A 22,058-nucleotide genomic window follows, 5' to 3' on the forward strand; every position below is an offset into this window, starting at 1 on the left:
GTGAAAATAGATTATCATCTCATAAAAGGAACTCAAAGATCTAAAAGATCAAATAACTGCATGTTCTGCTGAAATGGCTGACACATTGAAACATTGGTTAGGAACAACTAATAGGAACAACTGATAGCAAGAAAGTTGTGGATTGATCTATATCAATTAACCTCTCCTGTTACATTTAAGGTATGTGGAATACTATATCTGAGCAGCGAGCTGTTAAATTTTTTTTTTCTATTTGAACAGAGACATTGTTTCAATATATATTTTTCATAAAAATATTAATAGTATCTGTAACTTGTACTGTTTATATTTGTGACGTTTGATGTGTTGTGTTAATAACTGAGCTCAATCATATTATTCTATTTGCCTAATCTGCAAAATTTCACCATAACATGAAAGGACACAGCAAGTAAGTGTTGAGATTATCACACACACACACAAAAAAGAGTAAACAAACTCAACTGATTCTGCGATGGCTGCTGCTCTGATTTTGCTTGGCTGTAGGTGGCGCCAGAGGAGGGAGACATTAGAAGCGACGAGGAAGAGTCTGTTGTTACTCATGTTGGCGAATAAACCGTTAGGAGTGTTCATCAGAGGTATGATTTACTCTTAGTACAAATACATATCTTATTTCTTACATATTCAATGTGCATTTTGAGGGTTTCACAGTAACATAAGTAAGAATGACGCTACTGCTTCGATACATCTGGACAACTGGGATGTTAGTGCCATAGATGTTTTGCAGAGTTCCTGACACACCATCATATAGTAAACATGGGGTTAGGGGAGCCCATGTTTTATTGTTTGTTTTATCCGCTCCGCAGATGGCAGGTAGGAGGAGGCTGCTGCCCTGCGTGGGTATGGGGCTGCTCGCCGTCCTCTGCTGGGTGTGGGTCTCCTTCGCCTCTCTCTCTGGAGACCAGCTGCACCTGGACGTGTTGGATGTGCCAGACCGAGGAGCCTTTCAGCCACAGAGCGCTTTGTCGGACATGGAGTTTGCCTCTGTCGCCTCATACAGAGGACCAGGGAACAGTGACCGCCGCAGCAAACGGGAGCTGCCCATTCTGCTGTGGTGGAGCGGGGGACTTTTCCCACATTTCCCCGGTGACACTGAACGCATCGACTGCGCCACGTCCTCCTGCTTGGTCACGAGCAATCGCAAGGTACGAGACGGGCCAACAACTAAAGTCTTGGAAGTTTGGGCTTGAATAGCAGAACAATACGGTGTTTTGCATTAGTATTATCACTGGTTGTCACGTTGGAACACTAAACTTCAAAGTATTTTATAATTGTATGTGATAGATAAACACAAGTAGATCAAAACTGATGCTTCTCTCCCTTTTTCCTTTTCAGTGGAATCTGAAAAGTGTGGCGTACCTATGTGTTCACCCCCCTTTACTCTGTTCTGTTTAATTTAAATCCACTCCCACCATTTTCTTTTAGATGTTGTCACCTTATGCGTAGGTACAGTCCATTTGTGTGTGATTTAATCTCAGTCTAATTGCAGCTGTTCTGTAAATGCCTCAAAGGTTTCGTTAGAGAACGGCAGCATCATGAAGAGCAGGCAGGTCAGGGATTGAGCTGGGGAGACGTTTGAAGCATAGGTGGGTTATAAAACAATATCCGAAGTTTTCAATATCTCAAAAAGGTGTTAAATCCCTCATCTGGAGAGGAAACGAGTGCACCAGCACAAAACACCCACCAAAACACAGCTGTCTTAATTAAATGACAGGGATGACTGTACATATATATATATATATATATATATATATATATATATATACATTCTACTATAACCGGCCCTTTGAGAACTTTTGTGATGTTGATATGGCCAAAATGAGTTTGATGCCCCTGGTCTAAGTCATAAAACACATTGAAATTTGTGGTTTTAGCATCTTTAACATTATCAGAAGTTCGAGAGCATAAGACTTCTGCAAAGCACTGTGTATATGCGTACATCTATAATAAGTATTGTTACGCTGTTTCATCTCGACTTGTTCTTGAAAAGGTCCAGCTGTACAAGAGGACAGCATCCATCATCTTTTACGGGACAGACTTCAGGGCATACGAGGCTCCACTACCGCGCCTGCGGCACCAGACCTGGGCACTTTTCCACGAGGAGTCACCAATGAACAACTACATCCTCTCTCACGGACCTGGAATCCGGCTGTTTAATTACACGGCCACATTTCGCAGGGAGTCAGACTACCCCCTGACCCTGCAGTGGCTGCCCTCCCTGGAGTACCTGCTGGAGCCCGTGGCTGTGTCTCTGGAGGAGAAGAACCGCCTCAGGAGGGAGGGCTTGGCTCCAGTTCTTTACATGCAGTCTCATTGTGACGTGCCATCAGACAGAGACCGATACGTTCACGAACTCATGAAGTACATCGAGGTATAGTGCTTGGCTGGAGCTTTTGTTTCTACTTTAATTATAATGAATGAGATTTTGGGGATACATTCAGACATATAAGAGAACAACACCATTTGTCATCATGTCAGCATCATTGATGACAAAAATATACAGATACTGTCTGCTATTGATTAATTGGACATTGATGAGCCATGTAGATGCTCAGGAATCATTTGCAAGTGTTCTATATATGTTGGTGTAATGCGTTTCTATTAAGTAGCCTTAAGGGTTTTTGTTTAGTTGTTATTAAACTGCACCTGAAAGTAGTTTTGATTTCATTAGCCCTTTTTGCTCCATTTGGGAACAGAAAGATGTACTATATTATCTGGAAGCAATAGGTCAGCACAACCTTTTTCAGTGAAAAATCACATTAACTCTCGTTGATGTTGCCAGGCAGATTTTTCCTAACTGCTCCTGCAGTTTCAAATGGTCCGGACTTGACATTCTCTGCAGGTAGATGAAAAATATATGTTCATCTGTGTCTGCTGGCTTCAAAAAAACATGCTCAGTGTCAGAACCATTTCATTGTTGTCCCTCTAGGGAAATTGCCTTTGCAGCAAGGTGGGAAAAAACTTAAAACACAGACACAGTCGCACATCAACACTGGCAAAATAGCAAAAATCAAATCTTTGAAATAGCAGTTCAAATGTCAATAACACAGGCTGAATGACTAGATCTGACCCAATCACATTTAAAACTGATCAAAGTTATGGCCTGGCTAACAAAAGAGTTTTTGGTGGATCTTGATTTCGGCTTCCTGAATCTCTTCCCAGATGCCAGGAGCTTCAATTCACCATGAAATAGATGATTTGTAGAGTGAGGAATGTCCTCTGCCTCTTGTAGGACTCTCTCTAAAAAGATTTCTGTTAAATCAGATAATCTAGCTAACATGTTTAAAGTCGAATGTTAAAAGTCAATTAGCAAAGGTCAGTCTCATGAGTTTGTCTTGTGTTATGAGTAATTTATTTTGAAAGGAGTTTCTATGCAGTCCAGAAGTGTGGAAGTCGATTAGTGTTTCGAGCTCTAGATAGGACTAAAAAAAAAAAAAGTAGATTTGGAAAATATTTCTTTTTTCCTTTGCCTATTCTGTAAAATCCATCCACCCTCTTTTTCTGTTTCTGTATGTTTTTCACAAGTTCAGTAAATAGAGTTTGAGCTCAGAATAGTTTTCTTTTTTGCCATGATAAATGTGTCCTGACTGCTTCTTCTCATCTCCCGCTTCCATCCTTCTCCCCTTCTCGTCTTTAGGTGGACTCTTACGGGAAATGCTTGAACAACAGGCCCCTACCGGAACACCTGGAGGACACGGCCACCGCTACTGGCGAGGAACCCGGATTCATGAATTTCGTCGCACGCTACAAGTTCCACCTGGCGCTGGAGAATGGCCTGTGTCCAGATTACATGACGGAGAAGCTGTGGCGGCCCCTCCATCAGGGCTGCGTGCCCGTCTACCGAGGCTCCCCGGTGGTGGCTGACTGGATGCCCAATGACCACTCTGTCGTAATTATAGATAGCTTTCCCTCTCCCAAAGCTCTCGCTGACTTTCTCAAGCGTCTGGATGAGAACGATGATGAATACGTTAGATATTTAGAGTTCAAGGACCCCAGAAGGATTACTAACACTCGCTTGCTGGAGGGCCTGGACTCCCGTGAGTGGGGAGTTAACGACATGAGCAAGCCTAACTACTTAAACGGATTTGAATGTTATGTTTGTGACCAGGAGAATGCCCGATTGGCTGCAGAAAGGGCATATAGAAAAGCCCCCCAAAAAACCCAACCTCCTCAGCGTAAAATGGCCAGCAACTCCCACATGGGCTGCCCACTGCCCAGCCCGGGGTACGGAGACTTCAAAGACCTGCCTGCAGATGACGGGTGAGTAGGCGTTAAATTCCTGATTGTGCCAGGTGGGAATACCGCCTGCTCTGTCAACCCGAGGGGAGAGAAATTGTTTTATTGTCTAATTGAGCCGGCCTCTGAAATTAGCCTAATCTGTTTGCATATCTGTCTGCAGATGGTTGCAAATATGGCCACAGGATTACTGGCAGAGCCTCGACCAGGCCGAGGGGCTGGAGTCCCTGATAAGACACAACGAGTCGGACCCCTCTCTGCTGTGGAAGCACATCCAAAACATAGCTGTGAGCAGAGCCAGAGGGAAACACTGACAGAGGCTCGGAAACAAACAGAGCGTGGCGCCCGTCCAGCTCTGCAGGGGGGCCCATATTACAAGTCCCCTCTGTCTAAATGACGGATTGACTCGTGGTTACACATCTGAACCAGAAAACCGTTATATACGTGGATTATGGCGTCTTACAAAAGTATCCCAACCCCTGGAGCTTGTTCACATTTTGACATTACAACCAAAACCTGAATGTGTATCATCAGGATTTTATGTGAAGTTTTTTTTTTTTTAATGGGTGAAAACTGATGCATGGTTTACAAATAGACAGTCCCTTAAAATGAATACCACAATCATCTCAATCAGCTTAAAGCCATTTGAAGCTTTGCACATCTAGAGACATATTTTGTATAATCTTTGCGATTAGTCGGAGCTCATATTGAACGTACAGCACCTATGGTCAGTGATTGTATGGTTCACTGATGTATACAAAATATGAAAGGAAAAATGTAAAAGGTTAGAAATACTTTTACAAGGTGGGTTTCTGTGTACACCACAACAGGTTTTCATTTTCTATTCAATGTGACACTTGGGCAAAGGGATGCTTTAGAAGGACATTACCGTATCTTCTCTGCTTTGAGGAATAAGCAGGAAATGCTCTCTGTGCAGCTGGGACAGAGAGGCAAATGCTCCTGGAAAGCTCCCATTTTTCTCTGGACTGGAGCAGAGCCAAGGGGACCTGTCCTGTTCACCCAAGGAGATCTGCCTAACTGTGTGTGAAGACCATCAAGGCAGCAGCCAGTGGTCTGCTTGTGCTTCTTTAAAGTTAATCTACATGTGGCCAATGGCTATTAGCCAGTCACATTTATGGAAACAGCTACTTGAAGTGACAGAGCGAGGAAGAGGCGAGTTTGAGAAATGCAACTTCACAGGCGGAAACCTCTGCACTAGCGGTTCTCAAAAGCAAATCTACTCTGTATTTTCATGATAAATGCTTTATATTATTACCCAGACCTTGTTGTGGCAACACACGAAACTCCTCTGTGCAATAATTGTCATTCTATAGTGTGTTTTCTAGCACACTATTTTTATAAGACATTTATACCAGGATGTTGTAAGTCATTTTATTTTGTTAGCAATGCATTGTACATTTCAACACACTATTTTGTATCAGGATGAGTAAAATAAGCAAAAAGGTTTTTAAACACAGCGAGCCTCCTGTTATCAAATTGCATTGTCCAAGCCCATCTGATATCGTGAATCTTTACAAAAAAACATAAAACACATCCTTCATTGTAACTGACACACAAACATACTTCATCACCCCCCAAAAAATAGACCGTTCCACATGACTTTATCAGACTGACAATTTCAGTTTCTTTTTTTTTTATCACTTTAAAATGCGTTACTGCAAAGTAAGAAAGAAATTGGTGCAAACTTCAGAATACTTCTCACTTATTATGCAAATGACCATGAATGAGGGGGGACAAGGATAAGGAGGTGATGAAAAGCTCAGAGGATTAAATAACCGTGGCGTAACAGCTCTCGCAGTGGACCTTTTTGTTGTGCAGGAACATACTGTGGAGAAGGTCTCCCATAGGCCTACTGCACACTTCACACTGTGAATAAAAAAATAAAATAAATAAGTCAGCATAATCTTAGGCGACGTTCCAAGGAAAATTATCTCTTCTTACTGCTTAATAAATCTTTTAACAGTGAATGAAAGCACTGAAGCCTTGAAAACCAGTTGAAGACATTCATGTGTTGGAATGCAGCATGAAAAATATTCAAAGAAACCATTTTATTGGAATGAAAAACATCTGTCGAAAATGCAATTCATATTTCGGCAACATCTTCAGATAAATTCATCTTTAATACCACACTGACATTGTTGGAAAAATACAACTTTTTGCATATTTAAGTGTGAAAACATGCTAAGAAATAATAAGTTTGGGTGGAAATCAGAGTCATACTTGATGGCACTCCTGCTGGTAAAACTCTCTGCACAAACATGTTAGATGGTTCTAACTTATCCTTTATTTTCAACCCTCAAGTTCTCTACATAATTTCGTCTGGGGACTGGGATGGTCATGGTAGACGGTTCATTTAGTGTCTAGTGAACAATTTCTCTGTTGCTTTGGCCGTGTTTTGCTGAAAGATGGTCTTTAAAAGAGTTCATGATGCTTTGAACTCTTAACAATGTCAGCTGGGCCTTTGCAAGAGAAACAAACTCTCAGCACTACAGATCCTTCACTATGCTTTACAGTGGAAAGGAGGTGCTTTTGAACAGAGTTATTGTTTATTTTAGCTTAAACCCAACTTGAATATTTGTTGCTGAAAAGCTCATAGTGTCTCAGTTTCTTCAAACCAAAAGATACACTCCATTTAATCTCCCAGAGGAGATTAGCAAATTCTGCCTGTTTGTATTTATAATGATGTGAACATAAATGTGTATTTCCAGCAACCAGTTTGCTTTTAGACAGCATCCAGTGGTAGCTATGGACACCTGGAGGCCTTGACAGCTACTAGAAGTGAAACTGCATGATAATACCTTAGGGAAATAGGAAGTCATCATTGCTCATTGCAATTTATGGTTGCATAGATCAAGTTAGAAAAGCAGAGTTACACTAATTTTATATACTTGTTATGAGCTGCTAATAATGTGACCTAACGCATCCGCTCACACTAAAGGTTGGATTTTTATATATTTTTCGAACTACTGCAATAAAAGATGAATTAATATCAACAATTTTCACACATCTTTACCAAGAGTGCCATTAGGTCCAGAGAGCGCTATTAAAAAAAATTCCACAAATGGAGGCCATTTACCTTGAAGCACTCAGGGTGGCAGTTAATATTGAGATGCTCGATGCTGATCTTGGCATCGTTGCCCACCTGCTTTCTGCAGTATGTGCAGGTGGACGACAGGGAGACCCTGGAGGGAAACAGCGATTAGAACAATAAAGGCTGATCTGCTTTAATACGTGTAAATAATCCTTTTGACGCCCCTATTCAGTCCCCCAATCAGCTGAGCGAGATGGCTTCCTGGAATTTCTGCCTTGCCACTCGCACACGTCTGATTGTATCACAAGCGGAAAAATAAACAAGGCAGGAGACGGACCTTAAGCTTAAACTGGATTTTGTCTCAGTACGTGGATTAAGTGATGTAGGTTGATGTTAAATAACACAACGCTCTGTTTGAACAAGATCAGCCAGAGTGGCCTCATGTAAAGAACAGTAAACGCTTGAAGCACTTAAAAAGAGAGTTTTAGAGTTGCAAGTGGCATATTGAGGCACAGAAGGAGAAGTATAGCAATTAAAGTTGAAATAAACACACTCTTAGGTAAATATGTAAAATTCTCCCAAAGACTCGGCATACGGTGAATCTCGCAAATGTAGACAACCCCTGTAAAAAGCAATGGCTTTCTTACAAAAAAAAAACTGAGACCATGATGGATAATTTCCACCTTTAACCTGACACTAATCCTGTACAGTTCAACTTAAAAACAAGCAAAGCTGTTAGGGGGCTAATGTACATAATAAAATAGCTGCAATGCCAGTGAGTGTGGAAGTGTGCACCCCATTAAACTAAGACATTGTTAAAGCATCTTTTGATTCAACTAAACTACTAAAAGTCAATTAATTCACTGGATATGAAATGGCTTGAGAGACGGATATTAAATATCCATTAGCACTTCAGAACTACTAAGTGCTACACACAATTCTCTAAAATATCTATATGACGTAATTCTTCACTCCTACTTCTGAGACAAATCTGACACAGTTTTGTTCAATAGTATGTATATAAAATACTGTGTGATTTTATTGTACTTTCTGCAAACTATGGCCTTACCTAGAGGAAGAAAATAAGTAAATGTCAGGCTGAACTACTAGGCCAGGTGAACTTTATCTCAGGTTAATCTTATTTGAAGTGAGCAGAAAATATGTCATGTTAGAGGTGAAAAAAGTTTGGAAATTAATTATGATGGTTTATGTTCAATTTTAACAGGGGTGTGCGTATCGATCCCCTCTACACTCTCAAGTCTTGGTGCATGAATAAGGTCTATGTGCCGGGGTATCACCTGCTGTAGCTGGAGGGGCTACTGTACAAGTAACTGCTGGAGCTTGGTGCAAAATCATCTGACCTACAGGAAAGGAACAAAATGGACCATCATCCAAGCAACATTGGTTAATGGTTTTATATGACTGCTTCTACACATAAACAAATAATCGTTCTTACCCCTGGAATGGGTCCCTGAGATTGAGCAAAGACTCAGTTGCGTCGACGTACTGCTTCACATACACAAAAGGCCTAAAGCAGAAAGTAACTTAATGTGGGTGCAAATTCTAACTTCGAGTTAAGCTTCCACTCTGCAGAGATGCTCACTTTTTGCTTTCCAGTTCTGGTGTTGGGACCCGTTGCTCTTCTGCTCCCACGGCTGGCCTGCAGACAGAGAGAGCAAACCTCCGCGTCATCTCTTACACACAGATGACAGGAGCGTGGAGGGTTATGGGACCCGTCATAAGACGGGGTCATTCACTGGGCTCGGATTTGACAGAATGACGACTCCAATGCACGTCACCAATCTGACACGTGGTGGCTCAATAATTAGAGAGAGGGAGCCAAATGAAGCCAGACTGAAAGGCAATGGGAATGCCTCTCTAATTGTAGAAAGTCATAAATAAAACAGGACTTGTTGGTATGTGTATAGCCTGAGTAAAGTGTTCAGAATCTGTGTTCCCACAGGGATTTAGCGCAAATCAATTTAGCTTAAAAAGCTGTGTTACCAAAATGAATGGAAGCAGGAGAACACAAGCAGGAATCTGTGCTAGGAAAATTCATAGCCCTCGAACTTCTTCACATTTTGTCATAATTCAAGCCCAAACCTGAGTGGGATATTTGTGTGGAATATGGGAGGTCAAATGGAGGTAAAAACAACCCACATTCTTACAAAAATGTGTAGATAAAACCTGAAAAATGTCTAATTCCTTTGTTGTGGGAATGTCTGCCAGCTATTCTTCGAGTGAGACAGAATGAAGAGCTTCTGTCAACAGATATGTTCAAGATTTGGTTGTGGTTCTCAGTTAGATAAAAGTCTGAACTTCTTAACAACCCTGTCAGCAGAGCAGAACAACAAAAATGCAGCACGTTCGATGTTTAGCATGATGTTTTATTATTGTATTGAAGCATTATCCTTGACTTCTCTGCTGTGTTACTTGGATGTCATGCCGCTGTTTGCTCATCGATGTTCTCTAAATAACTAATGAGGCTGTAACAGCACAACTGTACCTATCTATACTAACAGAAAATAATGAAAATGATGCACTCTGATAAGATTATTTCTAATGGGAATTGATTGCTTTAGATTGGAGCAAAAATACAGCTGAATGAAAAAAATAAATACCGCTCTTCCTCCTCTGCTTCCTCCTCATCGTCATCTCCCGTCCCAGTGGAGATGGTATAAACAGTGGGGGTCGTCCATTTATCCCAAGGGGAGTCATTCTCAGTGGACCTGGAGCACAAACAAGCATGTAACAGTAACATGAGCGGATGGTGTATTCACACCGTACATTTATTAAAAAGCAGAGTTGCTGGAGGCCAGACATGTCTGCAACAGCTGTGAGGGGAAGGTAGTAACAAATATCTGACCTATTTTCATCAGCATCAGTGCCCAATAACTTCCACCTCAGAGAGTAAATGCTGTAAAAGCCCAGCTCCTCCACCGCAGTGAAAGGAAACGAGGTTACGGGGATAAAAGGAGCCAATGTGCACCTGGAGCTCTTAATAAAGCGACAACTTACTTTCTCTCAAACATGATCACCGTCTGCTGATTCTCAGCCTTGTCCTCTGCAGTGGCTTCTTGGCTGAGAGGGGGAGACAGACAGACATCGAAAGGCTTTTAGCTGGTAATGGACACAGATCAAAGGGGAGAATGAACGAAGAATAGGGAAGTGTGTGCGGCACGCAAAAAAAAAAAGTGTGTTCACCTCTCCACTGTGCTTGTCTCATGAGGGATTTCCCATGTGTAGTTCCAGGAATCCTGAGAGCTGGAGAAAATATTTAATATTAAAAATAAGTCTTAGGTCTGCACTTTGATGGGTCTTTTTTAACACATGAACATGAATGTGCTTTGATGTACACCCCGTGTATTGCAGCGCGAGCTGCATGGTTGGGGTGATTGTCTTGTTGGAGAGTGAAACTCCAGCCTTAAGTCATTTGCAATTTTATTTTTTATCATCCAACCATCTTCCTGTGAACGCTCATCTGCTTCCTTGTTGAAGATAGTATTTCCACGCCATGATGGTGCCACCACCATGATTCACAGTGTGGATTGTGTTCAAGAAGATGTACACAATCACCCCATTTTTTTCATCGTACGTAGTGTTTAATTCTGCTGCGACATTATTCTGCTACCTCACTTATGCAAAATTCTACCCTTGATTTACCCTTGGTTGTCATAAAGCTGTTTTTGAACAAATGTTCCATTAAGGTGAAATGATAAAAAATTATGCTGTGTGATTTATTAGATTACATCTAAATGAAATTGATTATGCTGGGTTTTATTTTTGGCCAGCAGAGTAAGATGGGGGAAAATGCAGCTAATAATCTGTGGTCATAATATAACAAAAAATAAATAAATATGACCAAGTTAAACAAGTCCTTTTGCAAGTCACTACAGCTAAATTCAGATCTTTGATTCAATTTGGATTCCTTAACTTGATTACCTAACTTGTTCCAGCTGAGGTGCAGCAAATCAGGCCTGCATGCAGCATCACATGCTAAGAATTTAGAGAGAAATAAAAGACACAAAGCTCCAAAGAAGATAAGTTTAAGATAAACATCCAGTGAAAGCACTTTCATTATAGAGTCTGACACTAATAAAACCATAAACTAACTGATCTCCCTGTAAAGTGAATGGGGAAAAAAACATATCACACTTTAATCAACAGCTGTCAATAAGTGTGGACACAATTCAGCGAGGATGAAATCTGCAGATTTTATAAGGAGATGATGAAGCAGATCTCTGTCTCTATTCACCAGGTCTTCACTGCTTTGATATATGAAGAAACTTGACCTTGCTTTCAGGTGTGTTTTAAGGGTCAGTGATTGACATACATTGTATTTTGAGATACCGCTTCAAAGCGGGGCTTTAATGTGTACTTTCTTATTTCAATCTTAATAAACATACCTTTCTTCGTCTTTCTCGTCATCCTCTCCTTTCTTCTCATCTTCCTTTTCTTGCATAGACTCCTCTTCCTCTTCTACTTTTTGATCTTCCTCCTCATCCTCTTTTACTTTCTCCTCCTCATTCTGCTCTTCTTCTACTTTCTCCTCATACTTCTCTTCTTCTTCTACTTTCTCCTCCTCATTTTCCTCTTCTTCTTCTACGTTCTCCTCCTCATTCTCCTCTTCCCCTTCTACTTTCTCCTCCGGGAAAAAGTAGACATGGAGTTGTTTCTCCACCACATTGAGCTGCTCTTCCTCTTCTACTTCTTCCTCTTCCTCTGCATTGTTCTCAGGCTCCTTTTCGCATGGAATTGTCTTCACGATGATTTCTTCATAGAAAACTCGTTTTTTGGTCCTGGAACATAAACAAGGATGTAAAAGTAGCATGAGTCAATTGGCATATTCACTCTGTACATTTATAAAAAGCAGAGTTACTGGTGGCTGACCTCTTTGTCACAGCTATGAAGGAAATGTAGTAACAAATATCTGACCTATTTTCATCATCACCTATGACCAATAAGTTCCAACTCAGAGAGTAAATAATAAACAAAGTTAAAAGAGAAAAAATTAGTCAATGTGCAGCTGAGGTTCTTTATAAACTACTTACGGTTCCAATGTGTTGGGACATGAGTATTCAAAGTATGGTTCTGCGTGTCTGAAAAAAAGAAACAGACATACATTGAAAGATTTTTTTTGATGGTATTGAACACAAAATAGTTTTTTTTTCTTTTACTGGGAACATCGCATTTCTGCAGATGACAACAGTAGAAGTGGGGAAAGACGAAGGAGCTTTACAGATTCTCTGTCTCAAATTGCACTGTCATGACATAATGACAGTTTTAAAAAAATATGCACTTTTTTTTACTGAAGTTAGATACATGAAGCTATAAAGGGATAGTTCAGAAGTGCTCCTGTTCTGTCGTAAGACTATACACAATTATTATTGTAGGTGCAGTACCTTTCCGGGTGTTTTTTTATATAAATTAAGATTATTTGGTCAATCTAAATAAAGGCAACACCAATCTGAAAGGCATCAAGACTTCTGCCATCTCAAAACAGGTTCAACAAACAATACTTGATCAACCTCTAAACCATAAGAAAGTTTGCATTGGGGGATAACAGGCCATGGAAGTAGGAAGTAATGATCGTCCTGTGTGGAAAAAATGTACACAGAATAAAAAGCATTACTGGATGTTTAAGGAAACTTCAAACTTGGAAACGTTAACTTTTGATTTAACAGGCCACATCCAATTACGTCACAACTTTTAAGTACGCAGTGCCAATTAAAGAGGATTTTGTGTGAGTTTCAAGATGGCGATGTTAAAAAAACAAAACAATTTAGACTGGGATGTGAGTGAAAATGTTTCACAATCACTGTTTCAGATCAGTTCCTGGAGCTAAATATCTGTTCCTTCCCTTTTCCGCTTTTCAGCCACAAACATATTACATGGTCATGAACCTTTTGACATTGTTATTGTTACTGCTCACGCAACACACAAATCTACAGAAAACAATAAAAAGAGAAAGCAAAACTACACAAATGGAAATAAAACCATATTGGGCATGTCCTCTATATTAAAATAAATAATAATAATAGGGGGGAAAACAACATTATTTTCCTTGTGTTAATGCTATAATCTGCTGACCAAATTACACCGTACCACTGACACAATACAGGAAAGGCTAAACCATACAAAAATGCTGTGAAGGAAATAACAGATAGATATGAAGAGTTAATGCAATAAAAATAATCCATCAGAGTAAAAGGCAGCCAAAGCTGAAGTCTTCAGATGTTAATCATCATGCTTTTACTGGTCCAAAACCGACAGATAGTTAAAACCGGAAGTTAAACAAAAAATGCCAAACAGAAGTGATAAATAATGAGATCATTTACATGGACTCTGGACTTGAACATTCCCTCGTCTCCTCTGCTATTGCTGAACTGAAAGACAAAATGTAAAATAGACAAGGATTACCACTGCTAATGGAGCACATTAACAGTGGAAGCTGTGGTGAATACATTGTATGTGCAGCACTTCAAGAGTGATTGGTGCCAATTGTGAATAATGATGATTACATTAGGAGCAGCAGGCGCAGCAAAGAAGACATTGTGAGGAAGCAACATGATAGTGTCAGAGCAACAAGCAGAGGTTAGAGGAGAAAGAGGGAGGGATTTGGAAAATCCTTCCTGTACCTGTTGATGGAAACATCAGCGGAGGGCTCAAGCAGGTCAGGGGAGCTGCAATAGGAGGAAAGTGGCTCATAATCAGAAACTGCTGCATTATGCATGCCGAGATGCTATCTGGCTGGCTGGAAGACAGTCACAGCGCCAAACCAATATGATTACCTGTTATGGGATGCAGTCCCTATCGGATTTGGATCAAACGGATCATCCGAGCTGAAAAACAATTTCACACTGATTTCACTCTCAATTGTCAGCACGGCCCTGTCTGGTGTCTGAGGAATTCTGATCACATTGACTCATAATGGAAAGATTCAATGCAGTTTGAATGGTAAACAGAAATAGAGAGCGGGCACAGGGCCAAGCTCAATCGGAATCAGAATCAGGGGTGTCTTTACCAAATGGAAATACTACATTTAAATGTAGAAGATGTATGTACATACATACTCTCACCCGGAATGTTATATGGAGATAGGCACCAGCACCCCTCCCAACCCCTCTAGGGACGAGAATGTTAGAAAATGGATGAATATATATCCATTTATATATATATTCTCTGATTTAATACTTTGTAGAATAAAATTTCTACCACCTTTACACATCTAGAAACAATGTTTACGAAATGTTTTTGCCAAATTGCTCTTTTTCAGATTTGATTGACTGTCTATCTTCCTATTGAAGTAATGTATCCCCACAGCATGATACTGCCTAAAGAATAGCTCACTTGAGCTAAGTTGCTCCTGAATGCGGTGAAGGAGTTTTAAGGTGAAGGAGGCTAATTATTTTATCTGTTTCACAATTATACTCTGCTTTGTGTTTGTCTATCGCATCAATTTCTGATGAATTATGAAAAGTTTGCACGGTGAATAAAATCTTCTCTTGGCTTGGTGATAGGAAGACAGAATTATAGAAGACAGAGAGGAATGAATGACATGATGGGAACAAAAAAAAAACCAGGGCAAGTAAAGGTTACTGTTGCTGTTGTCATACACTATTTAGAGTGTTACTCCATTAGGAAAGCTTGAAATCCACTGAACTATTTAACAAGCAAGAAGACTGTCTGAATAAGTTTTTTTTCTTCTTCTTCTTTCCATGAGTGCTCTTTGTCAGGAATAATCACAGCTTTGGTCGTTACATTGTTGTGACTGTGAGGCCAATACTGCAGACAGAGTCGGCATAAATCATTACGTTGCATATCGTGCTTCTTCGAGGGAGCAGCTCTGCACAGATAGATAATTGTTTAAGAGCAGCCTGTCATCTCCCGCTACCTTTGTGTTTCCACGGCTGTCTCATCCGTCTGCTTCTCTTCCTGCTGCTGCTGCACGCTGAGGCTGGTGGAAAGACAAAAACAAAAGCAGAAATACTAATCAGCACGGAGCGCTCTTTTCTATTTCCAGACGTGTGCGCAGATAAAAATGAAATGCTTTTAAAGTTTCAAAGTCGTTTCATTCAGGAATCGGAGACTGTTTGTTTCTGTCACGGAGCAGTGGATTAAACTTTGGGTTTGTGATGAAAAGGAATCTCATAAATCAGGGTTGATTGTCTCCTCTATGTGCGGTAATAAAAAGAAACTACTGACACAAGAGGAGGGCAAAGATGGGAAGCGTGAGCTGTCAAATCGGGCTTTTCTCACCTGCATGGCTCTGTGTTCACTATAATGACACAAAGTCATGAGATTCAGGGTGTCAGATGTCTGTGCAGGACTGGACTCACTATGCAGGCATTACACAGAAAAATCCAGAGTGGGGAAGAGTTTTAGAACTATATCGAGGTGAGTTAAGGTGATGCTTTGCTAGTTGCTAACAAAGCAACTAGAGATTTACAACTGAAGAGAGACTAATTCTTCAAATGGGTCTGAATTAGCAGTTTGAGGGGATAAAGAGCCTTTTCCTGTACCCGCCAAGTCCAGTGAGTAGATCCTGACTCCAGCGTCCCGGGCTTGATGGAACAGGCTCTGCTGGTTCTTCTGGACTGCAGAAGCAGAAAGCAAGAAGTTGATAAAGAAAGAGGGGCTTAGGGTTTCAGATTGGGGTTGTTTCAAGCTCCTACAGGCAACTCAAAAACACATGAGAGACTTTATATGAGATCCAACAGTGCCACCTTATGGATAACTTTAAAAAATTCTTCTTAATTTCAAAAAGAGAAAGAGTAAATTTTTAACGAACCCATCACTGAAACCTAGGAGATCGCCAGTTATTGGTTCACCGTTTCTGGGCGCTTTATCTGGCTCCTGTTCAACACTGCAGAGAGGAAGAGGCAAAAAAATAAAAAATAAAAGAACAAAAAAAACCCAAACAGATCAGTATGTTATGAAAGCACCTGGTTTGGCAAGAAAGCCCAGAAACATCTCTTTATTAAACATGTTTGTACTGCGTTTAATCAAATGTAATTTAGGACAGTCATGTCTCACGTTTAAGGCACCAAAAATGGAGACGTGTGTTCTGTGATTACTCTGAAGTGAACAGAGTGAAAATCAGAGCACATTTGTGTTCCTGCCAGCCACGCTACGGCACAAGTGAGGCGGTTATTGATTTTTGTTTACCTGTCCTCTGGGGTGGGACTGTCCACCGGGCCTCCTTCTTCCTCTGCCAGCTCTTGCTTGTTGTTCTCAGTGCTGCAAGGAAAGAAAAGTCACGATCAAATAGTGTAGAGTTGGGGGCCTTTGGGCAACGATGTTAAACTGAGAGGGTCTTATTATTTATTTATTTTTTATTTTTTTTGTCTGATAATGCGTAGGACTTGCTTTTGTGTTGTTTTTCAGTAAATACCTGCTGGTATTTGTGTCCTGGGGTTTGCTGGGGTTTGTGTCCAAAGAAATGAGGGTGTCGGACAAGGCAGCAATCGTGTCAATACTGGAGCTGTGAACATACATACATGCAAAAAAGATGAAATATAGGCTAATTTCCATTCAAAAATGTGAAAGAATAAGACATACTCAAATTTGAAACCACATCAAGCGCAGTAGATGTGATTGCAATAGTAAAAACGGTAATAAAACAGGGACAAATTTTACAAACGTTTTTAAAAATGTTGCTTGAGATAACATTTCTTTATGTACTTGATATGTTAAAACTAACAAAGACTGATCACAGTTTCTCTACTTTTCTAGCTAACACATGAAATGCTGAGACAATCACATTTAGTTCTGAGGACAAGGGCTCAGAACTGAAGACCACTTTGGGCTGGAGAGATTAAGAACTGAGCTCTGCTAAGAAATAGAGACAGAAAGAGAAGGTTTATCTTTTTTTCTTTTTTTTTTTTCCTTGCCAGTTCATCAAAAGTTTATGTTTTTCTGCAAAAGTTCCCTGGGGTCCAGCAAAAAGTTTGATGTAAGAGTGCGGGCTTCCCAATACTCTGCAACCAGAAACTTGGATCTTAAATAACTTAAATAAAACAAGTCTTGTTAAGGTTGTGTCATCACACTCATTTGGCTAAGGAGGAAGATTTTTCAACATTTTATGTTACTGGCCAACAGTTTCGCCTTATTTAAGGTCGTCAGTAAACATGAAACATGAAACGAGACTCACGCTGTCTGTGGTTTGGGTGCAGGAGCAGAGGCAGCAGATGTGGGAGGAACAGCAGGGGATGGTTCCACCGCGCTGTCGGCATCATCGAAAATCTCCACCCTGCATGCAGACACACAGAGAGACGTGTAAATAGTAAAACATAGAAATTTGAGAACAAGCTTTGTTTCTTTTTGGCTCCAGAATCAAACACAATATAAAGAAACTCAAACCTTCTAGCCACAAACGAAGGACTGCTGGTGGCCACAGAAGTGTCAGGTGGTGTATCTTTAGTCCTGAAGATTTTAGAAACAAACGCTTAGAATAAATACGATTTCTACAAAGCAAATTGGGATGGATTGGAAGCATAACCACTTCCAGAATCAGGTTAAAGTTCATTATATCCATTACAGATATAACCTAAATGATACGTACTCATATAGCTTAGCAGCAGACATAACATAGGATCGTTTTTGGACTGCTTTTGTCTTCATAACGTGAAGGGCGGCCTCCGTCCTGCACAGTAAGACGATGTGATATTACCCAGAATGTTTTTTTTGTTGGGGTTTTTTTCTGGGCACATGGCTCCTCAGCGGGAGCCGAGTCTCACCGTCTCTCCTGCTCCTCGAAGCTGAGCTGGCCCTCGGCGTTCTCTGAAGTGTTCCTCACAATGTGAGGGGCTCTACAGAGCAGAAGCACAAACACAAACCGCGTGAAAAACATAACATTCTCAGCGAGATGCAAGCAATTATCTGGAAGTCTTATTCGTACACTTACATCCTCTTGTAGGTCTCTGAAGGCTTTTTAGTGAATGTTTTTGGTGTGCTGAGATAAAAAAAAAAAGATAATAATTTACATGCAGCAATGTGTTTTTCAGCTCTCACTGTGCAATTAAACCCGCTGTTTTTAAAGGGATGATGCTTTTACCTTGTGCCATTATATGATGGAGTTGAAACAGGCTTTTCTAGTTTAGTAAAAACACCTCTATAGGCAAAAGGAACAAGGAATGTTGTTATTAGCATTGTTTTTCAGCATCCCAACATTAATACAGTTGCATTAGATTATGACTGAAAACACATATATTTGAAGGAGGCTGGATTACATCTGTAATAAAACAGTGGGCCTCCACCAACCACTCTTCCTCCAGACACTGAGACTTTGAGTTCCAATAAAAATAGAAAACTTAATTTAAAAGAGGACACTAAGTTCTCTTTTACTCTTAGCTCATCTGAGGTACATCTGAAGTTTTTAGTTTAGGATTTTTCAACTTAAGAAACGTAGTGCTTGTAGTCCATGACCTAAACTTTTTTTCTACCACATATCTTCCCTTCATTCAATTTTCCATTTATTTGATTTGTTTCTTCAGCAGTGACCTCTTGTGACCTACTCCAATAACATTTCTGTTCTGTTCTTTTTAAATTAGTTTTAAATATATAATTCTGAAAATAATGAATTCATATGAGATAAAAAATAATAATTATTATTATTCAACTGAAATAAGCAACATTTTCCATTGTTTTCTCATGTTTTGAGTCTGCTTTTGATTAAGATAAAAAAAAAAGTCTGATTTATATTTTGACCTGTTTTTTTGGATCAGAGTGAATGTCTCTCCTACCTGATCAGATATCCTTGTGTTGCTGGTTTACTGAAAATCAAGACAGGGATGTGGTCAAATGAAAGTAAAAAATGTTTAAAGTAAACCTGCAATCTTATTCAAAATACAGTTTTACCTCTCAGTGTCAGACTTTACTGGTGGCGGCGTGGAGTTTACTGGTGAGGAAACTGGGCTTGTTTCAATGGGAGTTCCGTTCAAACGCCTGGCTCTAACTTCTGCCAACCTGCACAGATTGCACGGAGAATGTAGTTGTGTCTCTCCGAGTGACTGGGCAGCTGATGAGATGGATGGGACTCTTTGAAGACGTGTGCTTTACCATGGCTTTTCCTCCTCCTGAGTTTCAGCCTGAGGTTCATCGCGGCGCTGCAGCCAGCTGCCGTCTCCCCTCAGCTTTGTTCGTACTTTGGTGGTGCGAAGCACAGATGCTCGGTCTCCTTCTGGGACACAAACATGACCATGCATTGCAACGTGTCTTATTGTTATGACACTTTAAAAGTGGTGAGCTTATGAACATGGGATAAACGAGGTTAATTACAAACCTCCTAAATCCTAAAAGTGATTATTAGCTCAAAACTAAGTTCCAAAAGTAAATGAGTTTCTTTATTTCAACTAAGGGATAAAATAGAGTGAAATAGAACATACTTAACTTGTATTTCTAGTTTTGGTTAGTGCAACAATTAGGAAATTCCAATGGTTTTCTAACAAGCAATAAAACTACACTCAGGTTGGGGGTGACTACATTCCCAGATCCAAGCTCCAATTTCCAAAATGCATCAAACATATATTTTGGGTGATACATCTCCGCTTTGTTTGCATAATTATGTTGTTAATCATTCCTGGTTTGCCATTTTCTTTAGCTGACCAATCAAAATAGGCCCTTCCTTCCAGGAAATGGATTATAAAAGACAAATGACACAACAGAAGGGTTTAAACAAAGTTATAAGTTGGATTTCCACCACCGTCCTTTTCAGCTTGACTCACTATTAAAATGATCCCATCAGTGGTAAGTTTAAATGTTTCAAGGTCAGACTTCAAATAAAGGGTTACAAGATTAGCAAAGTAAAACATACATTTTCTTTTGTTCAGAAAATGTATAGCCTTAATAACTGTTTTGAGAAGTTTGATGTTTTTCAGCAAGATAAGTTGTAAAACTGTGTAGTAAATAACACTGTACGCTACTTTCTGGTGTAAAACGGAAAAGCTGCTTATAAAAAAGGAAGCAGTGAAAGAGAAAATGGGAATTCAGCCAAAATGTGACTATGGGCGATGACTTGATGAGCAATTAATACATTAGACCTATTAACACTTAGTGTCAATTTATTGATTCTCAAAACTAAATTTATGTTCATGAAAGTCAAAAGACTATTGGCTCTTTAAACCTTTAGGGACAAGTGAAGGCTGTAGCCCTCACATTATTTCACAGGGCACATAAAGTCTTAATATGCTAAATCATAACAGCTCCATACAGAGGAGCAATAACAGCTATTATTGTAGGAAGTACATGGTATCATAATTAGATCACATTAATTAGTCATCTCACCGCTTGACATGTTTCTTCTGGTGGGATCTCTTGTGCTTTCCCCTACAGGCGACCTGAAAAATACATCAGTAAGAAACCTCATGAAGAGAAAGTGTGTGATCAGCAAACAGCTCCTTATCTTAGAATTAGCATATTTTCATATGGTTGTTCCCATGGTATGTTCCCTCCCCAAAAGGCTGTCAGAAATTCCTCATTCTCATCCTTCAAGAATGCAGCTCATCTGGTCCAGCCACATTTCAAGAGAAAAATCCTTCAATTGCCTCCATAAGAATTGAAACACACAAATAACCATCTTCCTACATCAGCAGCTCGGAGTCACGTCTCGTTGCTTATTTCCAAATTAATCGATCCCACAAATTATTTAGGATCGAGAAAAAAAGCTGATCAGAGGTAAAATTCCTTGGGCATTATTACAAAAAAGAAAAAAACAAAACAAAAACACAGTTCAGTGACTGTTTCCTTATCTCGAAGCAGGCCACAGTTTATGCAAAACTGAGAAGGGGGGGGGGACTTTTCAAAATGGGAATGCAAATATTAACAGCTAAATCGGCTGAGGTTTTTAATTTATCCCCTCCAGAGCAACATCCCTCGGATAAATGTATCCGAGGGATGTTGTCCTGAATAAAAAGTGACTCTAAATGGAGAAAGGATTTTTATCCTGGCAGCACGCACACATGATAAATCATTAATGAAACACAGTAGCTTTTAAAGGAAAGCGCTAAAGATGAGAGGCAACTGAGCTGACATAGAAAAATAAGTTGGGCAAACAGTGATAATCATCAGTCTAAGCAGGCAAACATTCCCTTCTGATGACAAAAACTGCAAAGATTATCTGTTAAATAACATTATAAACAAGGCAGATAGTTCATAGTGAGAGTACATACCTGTTCCACCCTAATATCCAACAGGGCAACTCTTCACACAGCTGATTGTGGCCAAAGTGAGCAGAAGAAAACTCTTTCGTCCCTGACAGGTGTCTCAGCAAACTAGCAAACAGGTACGGGCGTGAGCTCTAACAAGCCCAGCCAGTCGAGGAAGGTGGATGTGGGGTGGAGCAGTGTGTGTGCGAGCGTGCATGCATGCGTGTTTGTGTGTGTGTGTGTCGTGGAGGTTGCTAAGAACTGATTCTCTTTGTTTACCACATCTGTGCTTTGTTCTAGAAAGTCAGCAAGCATGTACCTGTCGCGCAGGTGGAGGATGATCAGTTCTTCATCATGAGCAAAAGGCAACAGGGAGCGAGAGGAGGATGAGGACGAGGTGCAGAGCAAGGCACACATAAATGAGGCGGGTGGCAGCCGCGTCTCCTGTGGGGAATGCTCGTGTCACGCTCAGTGGGCAGGAAAAGCCGGGAAGCAAGCACACATCATTAAAACAAAATCAAGAGCAGCGCGAAGAGCTGAGCCGAGGAAACAAAAGCATTGAGACTTGATTTATGGTGACATCTTCTGTAACATCTTGAACTGCTGCTTCA

General features: G+C 40.3%; 2 protein-coding genes across 3 annotated transcripts; one reads left to right on the top strand and one right to left on the bottom strand.

The window, feature by feature from the left end:
* Window positions 1-536: 536 nt before the first annotated feature.
* fut11 (fucosyltransferase 11 (alpha (1,3) fucosyltransferase)) lies at window positions 537-5,728 on the top strand. Its single transcript, XM_055033941.1, has 5 exons — window positions 537-593; window positions 822-1,160; window positions 2,006-2,386; window positions 3,653-4,275; window positions 4,415-5,728. Exons 2-5 carry the CDS (start codon window positions 822-824, stop codon window positions 4,563-4,565), a joined length of 1,494 nt encoding a protein of 497 aa, XP_054889916.1. The 5' UTR covers window positions 537-593; the 3' UTR covers window positions 4,566-5,728.
* Window positions 5,630-21,638, bottom strand: znf185 (zinc finger protein 185 with LIM domain). 2 transcript variants are annotated; one of them, XM_055033939.1, is made up of 29 exons: window positions 21,472-21,638; window positions 20,588-20,640; window positions 19,364-19,481; window positions 19,163-19,270; window positions 19,048-19,077; window positions 18,360-18,416; window positions 18,210-18,257; window positions 18,043-18,114; window positions 17,868-17,948; window positions 17,666-17,728; window positions 17,457-17,555; window positions 16,698-16,787; window positions 16,472-16,543; window positions 16,095-16,169; window positions 15,826-15,900; window positions 15,198-15,260; window positions 14,095-14,145; window positions 13,942-13,986; window positions 13,642-13,689; window positions 12,355-12,402; window positions 11,710-12,102; window positions 10,508-10,567; window positions 10,322-10,384; window positions 9,925-10,032; window positions 8,907-8,963; window positions 8,760-8,831; window positions 8,602-8,664; window positions 7,349-7,454; window positions 5,630-6,138 (listed from the first exon to the last, which is right to left on the bottom strand). In XM_055033939.1, exons 2-29 carry the CDS (start codon window positions 20,595-20,597, stop codon window positions 6,040-6,042), a joined length of 2,274 nt encoding a protein of 757 aa, XP_054889914.1. In that variant the 5' UTR covers window positions 20,598-20,640; window positions 21,472-21,638; the 3' UTR covers window positions 5,630-6,039. The 2 variants fall into 2 exon arrangements, with proteins under 2 accessions (XP_054889914.1, XP_054889913.1); XM_055033938.1 differs by having other exon boundaries at window positions 19,364-19,484; window positions 21,472-21,637.
* Between the last annotated feature and the right edge of the window lie 420 nt (window positions 21,639-22,058).

This window comes from Poeciliopsis prolifica, unplaced genomic scaffold (assembly GCF_027474105.1).
Source record: "Poeciliopsis prolifica strain line A6 unplaced genomic scaffold, Auburn_PproV2 SCAFFOLD009, whole genome shotgun sequence".
In the NCBI taxonomy this organism is placed as follows: domain Eukaryota; kingdom Metazoa; phylum Chordata; class Actinopteri; order Cyprinodontiformes; family Poeciliidae; genus Poeciliopsis; species Poeciliopsis prolifica.

Coding starts and splice junctions, on each gene's coding strand:
- fut11 (XM_055033941.1), top strand. CDS start 822: ATGGCAGGTAGGAGGAGGCTGCTGCCCTGCGTGGGTATGGGGCTGCTC. Junction 1,161..2,005: donor TGGTCACGAGCAATCGCAAG/GTACGAGACGGG, acceptor GTTCTTGAAAAG/GTCCAGCTGTACAAGAGGAC. Junction 4,276..4,414: donor GACCTGCCTGCAGATGACGG/GTGAGTAGGCGT, acceptor ATCTGTCTGCAG/ATGGTTGCAAATATGGCCAC.
- znf185 (XM_055033938.1), bottom strand. Junction 13,987..14,094: donor GGGACTGCATCCCATAACAG/GTAATCATATTG, acceptor CTCCTATTGCAG/CTCCCCTGACCTGCTTGAGC. Junction 12,103..12,354: donor TGTCCCAACACATTGGAACC/GTAAGTAGTTTA, acceptor TTTATGTTCCAG/GACCAAAAAACGAGTTTTCT.